General features: G+C 36.2%; 1 protein-coding gene across 2 annotated transcripts in view; it reads left to right on the forward strand.

Annotated features, from left to right (window-relative positions):
• CUL3 (cullin 3) overlaps positions 1–6,609 on the forward strand; it is a 71,926-nt gene extending 65,317 nt beyond the window's left edge. For both annotated transcript variants that reach the window (XM_011364082.2, XM_011364083.2), the window contains exons 14-15: positions 3,293–3,438; positions 6,139–6,609. In XM_011364082.2, coding sequence (XP_011362384.1) covers positions 3,293–3,438; positions 6,139–6,270 — 278 coding nt within the window. In that variant the 3' untranslated portion in view covers positions 6,271–6,609. The remainder of the gene's footprint in view (positions 1–3,292; positions 3,439–6,138) is intronic.
• The last annotated feature ends 256 nt before the right edge of the window (positions 6,610–6,865 follow it).

The raw sequence follows: 6,865 nt of genomic DNA on the forward strand, positions 1-6,865 counted from the left end.
AACCCCCAGACTGTTTTCCATAGTGGCTGTACCAGTCTGCAATCCCACCAACAGTATATGAGGGTTCCCTTTTCTCCACATCTTGCCAACACTTGTTGTTGTTTGATTTGTTGATGCTAGCCATTCTGACAGGTATGAAGTGATATCTCATTGTGGTTTTAATTTGCATTTCTCTGTTGATTAGTAACGTTGAGAATCTTGTCATATGTCTATCTCCTCTTTGAGAAATATTTTTGTAGGTCTTCTGCCCATTTTTTTAATTGGATCATTTGTTTTTTTGTTGTCGAGTTGTATGAGTTCTTTATATATTTTGGATATTAACTTCTTATCATATGTATCATAAGCGAATATCTTCTCCCATTCAGTCGATTGTCTTTGTTTTATTGATGGTTTCCAAAGACTCTTTTACTATAAATATAATTTTTTAAAAATCAGAAAACTAGTCATTTAAAAAATTTATTTTAAAAATACTGTTTTGCTATAAAATATTTTACTGTAATAAATGAATTAGTACTGGGAAACTTATCTAATACTAGTTTTAAAACCAAGTAAAAAACTGTATTAAGTTTAAATATCAGTCAATATCGTGCCTTTATTCCCTTCCATAGAAATATGCATAATTGTATAGAGAACACACATCTTTCATTATGTTAAATATACAATAAATAAGATGTCCATTATCAACTTAAAAGTAAGGCTATACTAAAAACTATTCAAGAGAACCCTAAAGATGACACCAAAAAACTACTAGAACTGATAAATGATTTCAATAAAGTAGCAAAAAACTACTAGAACTGATAAATGATTTCAATAAAGTAGCAGAGTACAAAATTAATATTCAGAAATCGGTTACATTTTTATACACCAGTAACGAACTATCAGAAAGAGAAATTAAGAAAGCAATCCCATTTACAATTGCATCAAAAAAATACCTAGAAGTAAATTTAAGGGGTAAAAGACCTATACTCAGAAAATTATAGGTCGCTGAAGAAAGAAATTGAAGAAGATACGAATAAATGGAAGCATATATCATGCTCATAAGTAGGAAGAATTAACAGCATTAAAATGTCCATACAATAGATTCAGTGCAGTCCCTATCAAAATAGCAATGGCATTTTTCACAGAACTAGAACAAATAATCCTAAAATTTATATGGAACTATATATAAAAGACTGTTGAGAAAGAACAAAGCTGGAGGTATCACACCAACCGATATCGTACTACAAGTAATCAAAAGAGCATAGTAATTGGCATAAAAGCAGACACATTGATCAATGGAACAGAATAGAGAGCCCAGAAATAAATCCATGCCTACATGGTCATTTACTATAACCTCTGCAAAGAATTATTCACCGTAATTTACAGTAATTTCTATAGCCAGCAGTCTTTCCCTCCACCACCACTCCCAATCTCCCTCCCTTCCCCCCATGCAGCCAGATGCATGCGTGTGTAGCCACTTAACACAAGCAGATGCCACTGTTAGGCTCCTAAGTGCGGAGTATTGTGCGAGGCTCCAAGAGTGAGCTCCTGCCCTCACATTTTTAAAAACATTTTAATTCATTGTGTATCACCACAGTCTTCCCACTTACCTTAGAGTATACCTGTTCAGGTGACCAAATCCAGATGAACCAAATGAATTGTTTAAAAATATTTTTTTTCTCTCTCCAACTTCTTATTTTAAATATTTTCAGATGTATAGAAGAGGTGAAAAACATAATAATGGACATTGGTGTGACCATCACCTCTACTTACAAGTCATTTAATTTTGCCACATTTACTTGGGCACCCTTGCGCTCACCCTACTTCTCTCCCTCCATATGGGTATATATTCACTACAGCATTTTAAATAAACTTGGAAACATCATAACACTCCCTGCCAAATACTTGAGCATACATCTGTCTCCTTAGAATAAGGTATTTTTCCCACATTACTTGTGATACTATCTCACACCCAAGGAAATAAACGATGCCATACATCTGTGTGCCATCGGTGTTTGTATATCCACAGTTGTCTCAAAAATACCTTCATACCTTACTTTTTGGATCCAGGATTCAGTCAAGATTTTCACATTAAATTGCTTTTTATGTCTCTTTAGTTCTGTTTAAAGCAATACCTAACTTTTTTTACGGCATTAAGTTTTTTGAGGAAAAGCATTATTTTTCTTAGTAGACCATTTTAAGCTAATTTTACTTTTTTTTTTATTACGATACTGATTATCTTTAATTTGAGAAAAGACATCGAAAGCAGAATTGTTAACCAAGGGACTCTAGTTAGAAACGGCTAAATAGATACGCACAGGAGCACGATCTGAATCGCGCAGTCTGCTCTCACAGTTGTGCTCATGTCTGCGTCCACAGTGTCTCATGTGGGTCTTTATAATTTTTCAATTTCTACCTCCGGAAATTTCATATCTACTATTTATGACCAAATATACAAAAATTCAGTTATCGCTCTCTTTCCTCTGCTACTTGAATTAAAGCAAAGTTGTAGGGGAAAGAGACTTGTATATTTAATTCCTTAGCAACTGCCGTGAATACTGTAGGGTATAACAGAGTAAGACTTCTCCTACAGATTAGCATATAGTGTGCTTATTAATAATGAGACATGAAAAACTGGTAAGATATATGATAGAAACTGTTGGATAATTGATGAGAGGTACAAATGCATGAATTCTTACGGAGTTTAACTGACATTCTAGTGATACTTTTAAGCTAACTAAATCTTGGCAATATGTACTCTTTCCTCTTCTTTGAGTCTCAGAGATGACAGCCACATTTTGAGTTAGTAGGACATCAGATACTCTTCTGAGATACCTCCCACTGGTGAGCTTTAACTTGGAGTCATGGTGGTAAAATACTAGTTGACCTCTAGAACTCACCAGCAATGGAATTGACTGATAATTTTACTACTAAAGAGATCCAGCTGCCATTTTTCTTCCAGGAAAGGAATCGCTGTACTCTATAAAAATAAAATTGGTTTCATTATCTCTATAAAACTAAATCCCTTATATTTAAAAAGAATAACTTAGAATTGCATGATTTTTATGTTACTGCTTGTTATTTAAATATTTATTAAAGTAGACATTGAATTAGGCATTTTTTAAATGTTTATTGAGAATAATAAGTGTGTGTGTATATATATACACACACACACACATACACTCAGGTCGAAATTGGTTTTTCTTTGTGGATGTTATTAAATCATATTTTTTGTTTATAATATAATCACATTTTTCATTACATTTGAAATTACATAGTAGTCACATGGTTAATGTATTTATTTCTCTTTTAGTTGCTGCCAAACAAGGTGAATCTGACCCAGAAAGGAAGGAAACAAGGCAGAAAGTAGATGATGACAGAAAACATGAAATAGAAGCTGCTATAGTGCGGATAATGAAATCTAGGAAGAAGATGCAGCACAACGTGTTAGTAGCAGAGGTGAGGATGCTTGAAGACCGGATTAATGTAGAGAAGGAAAATAACATTAATAATTGAAATTTAGGAGAGTACTGTATTCAACTGATTTAAAATATAACTTTAAAATTAGGAAACCGTAGCCAGGTAATACCATTAAAACCATGACACTTGATCAATACATCGAGAGATGCACACACTTTAAAAACTAAAGTTTTGTTATGAAAATCATAAAACATTGTCACATGAAGAATAAACAAAAAATTTTCCCTGCTATTCTATGTAAAGCAAACTACCTTTATTTCTAAAATGAGTAACTGTTACCATTTAGTGAATGTTTACATATTACAAATTAGGAAACTATGGAAGGGAAGACCCATTGAGAGACCATTGAAGTAACGAGGTAAGAGGTGACTAGGGCTGGATAAAGTATTGGTAGAGGATAAAGAGCAGAATGAACAAATGAGAAGTAGACTTGACAGATGTGCTACTCGATAGGGGAAATGAGAGGGAGGAGTCGAGGGTGACTCTTAGGTTTCTGGCGTGAACGGCTAGATACAGGTCTTTTGCACTGAAAAGGGAGGGGCAGTGTGCTTCTGTGTGCCACGTGTCAGTTGATGTCATTTTGTACAAGTTGACTTTCTATCATATTGCAAAGGAAGGAACTTTTAATGAGTGAGTAGTCAGTAATTTCAAAAATTGTGAAAAACCCAAATCAAATAAACACTCAAGACATACTGGCAATTAAGTGACTGGTTCATTTTCCCACACATTTTCACTGGACTGGCCAGAGTGAATGTCTGATGGCAGGACTTTTAGAAGTAAATGGAGGTGAGCCACCAGGACAGTGGCTGGTCCTTTGAGATGTGGCTCATGGGGAAGGGCAGAGAGAGCAGTGCCGCAGCACTGAGTGTTGCGTTGATGGGTCTGGGTTTCATTTTTCTCGATAGGAAGATATTGAGGATGTTTCTGTCCTAAGGATAAGAAAGGAATGCTGGAAAATAAAAAACGAAGGAATAATTGGTTTACCATGGTCAAAAGAAAGGAGAGGATTGTATAGAGAACACAGGTGGTTTAACAAAGATGTTACTGAATGTTCTTCCTCCTGAGAATTCAGGGCAGAGTGCAGGGCTGTGTGTTAATCGAGGGTAGGTACAGGTGTGGATAAATGTACATGTGTAAGCTGCTGGGAGTTTGAGGAATTTCAAACTGAAGTGGTCTCTTTTCCCTGAGTAGAACAGCGTGCAAGGTTGACATGCCCAGGGGACTTGCTGAACTTGAGTACTATAATTTGTGTTACTAGTCTATATCAGAGATTGGCAGACTGTTTGTTGTTTGTTTTTTAATGACCAGCATGAAAGCTGCCATAGATAACAAATGAGTGGCTGTGTGTTTCAATAAGAATTTACAGAGATGGGCAGTGGACTGTGGCCTGTGGCCTGCAGTTTGCTGACTCCTGGTCTACATAGAAGGTATTAAAAAACGACTTTACTCAGCAGGGAACTGAGAAGGGGATTTTGAATGATGTAGCAAATTTAGAAAGGGTGTTTATAGAATAGAAGCAAAGGAATCAGGGAGTTGAGGTGCTATCGAGAATGTAGCTAAAGTGATCTTGTGTGCATTCTAAACCCTGTCAGGAAGGAGATGAGGTCAAAAGAAGTTATTAAGGGCTTAGAAGGACAGGGTCAGAGGGTTAGAGATCTCAAATGGGTTTTGAACAAGTTTGTTGGTATTGGAATGATAGCCCTAGAAAGATGCTAGAGTTTAGTTGGAGAATGAAGTGCTAAAGTTCCAGATTTCAAAGAATTATCAACTCATTGTGGTCTTGGGAAATGAACTGATCCAGTAGGACTGAAAGAAAAGCTGGCTAATGGATGATCGGCAAGAGGCAGGGTGGATTTGAGGAAAAGCGTGGGCTTGGGGGCAGAAAGGTTTCGATTTTCATCTCTAACTGCTGGCTCTGTCTGCTGCTCGTTCATGTCAGTTTGCCTCTCTGGCTTATTTTCTTCATTTGTAAAAATGAGACAACCTGCTCTGCCCGGCTAAGACCATTAAATAAATTAATGTATACAAAAATGATGGACGCCGTGACACATAGTCAGACTTTGGCTGCTGCTGCAGTTACTGTTTTTTTATTACTGCTGTCAGTGTCCTGACAGCAGGTGAAGAAAAGCAGCAGTAGCACTTACTGTGAGCCGGGCGTTATTCTAAAGCATCACATCCATTAATTCATTTAATATACACAACAACTTCGTGAGATTAACTTCCCCAGGGTCCCAGAGCTAGTAAGTGGGAGAGCTGAGATTTGAATCCAGGCAGCCTGGATCCAGAGTTTGTGCTCTTAAACACATTATGCTACCCGAGTTCTTTGATTTGGGAGAGTAACCCAGAAGTCAGTAGCTTATAGCATCAGAATGGTTAAACTACAGGTGGTGTACGTACATCCGTACTAAGAGATCCGAACTAATTCTGCTCCCGATCCACTTGAGTATTCACATTTTGATGTGTAAGAGGTGTGTTCCAACCATACATTACATTTTCAAATAAAACCTTTTTAAATTTTAGGGTTTTTAACTTTGGTAATCAAATTTCTAAAGTTCGATCTGAGTCTTAAAATGGCACATCAGTTCTGTTCAAAGATATAATTTTCGTGTTTATATGGAAACGTTACATATTTTTTTTTGATTTTCTGGTGCGAAATAGCTTTTTTACCTTCTGTTTTAGGTAACTCAGCAGTTGAAGGCTCGATTCTTACCAAGTCCGGTTGTTATTAAGAAACGTATTGAAGGACTTATTGAGAGAGAATATTTGGCACGAACACCTGAGGATCGCAAAGTATACACATATGTAGCATAAAATGCGTTCAGAAATTTGATTTATTCTTGGACTATACTCTTCGCATGGACTGGGAAGTTCTTTTAAATCATTAAATATTAAGACGACCATCTCCTCTCTTAAATTACAGTACATGTTCTAGACCATTCAGATCAAGCCTTTACTCCCTCTGAGAGTTTTCAACATCAGTTGATTGAGCTTCAGGCTTTACAACGTTTATCCCTGTAGAGATCATCTTTACAGTTCCTCGGGAAAATGTGAATGTGCTGCGTTTTGTTTTCAATACTGTATGAAAACAGGAAAAAAATAAAACAAAAATTTAGAAAATACAGCTCATTAAAATAAAATTGTTGGATTTCATTTCCCCAGGTCTTCAGTGTTGATGTAAATGTGTTTTTGTAGTGTTGCTTAGCACTTTCGCATTGTATAAGTTGGGTAACAAAAATGGTAAAAGAAATGACGCGATCCCCAGTCATCTTGCTCTGCTTCCGGCATTTCTTTAGTCTTGTTTAATTTCAAGGTTTGATAAATATACAGAGACCCAAGCATACAATCGGAGCATGCTTTATTCTACCACTTGCACTTACGAATCTTACAGCCTTATGACCAGGAACTT

The sequence above is a fragment of the Pteropus vampyrus genome, unplaced genomic scaffold, assembly GCF_000151845.1.
Source record: "Pteropus vampyrus isolate Shadow unplaced genomic scaffold, Pvam_2.0 Scaffold93, whole genome shotgun sequence".
Classification (NCBI taxonomy): domain Eukaryota; kingdom Metazoa; phylum Chordata; class Mammalia; order Chiroptera; family Pteropodidae; genus Pteropus; species Pteropus vampyrus.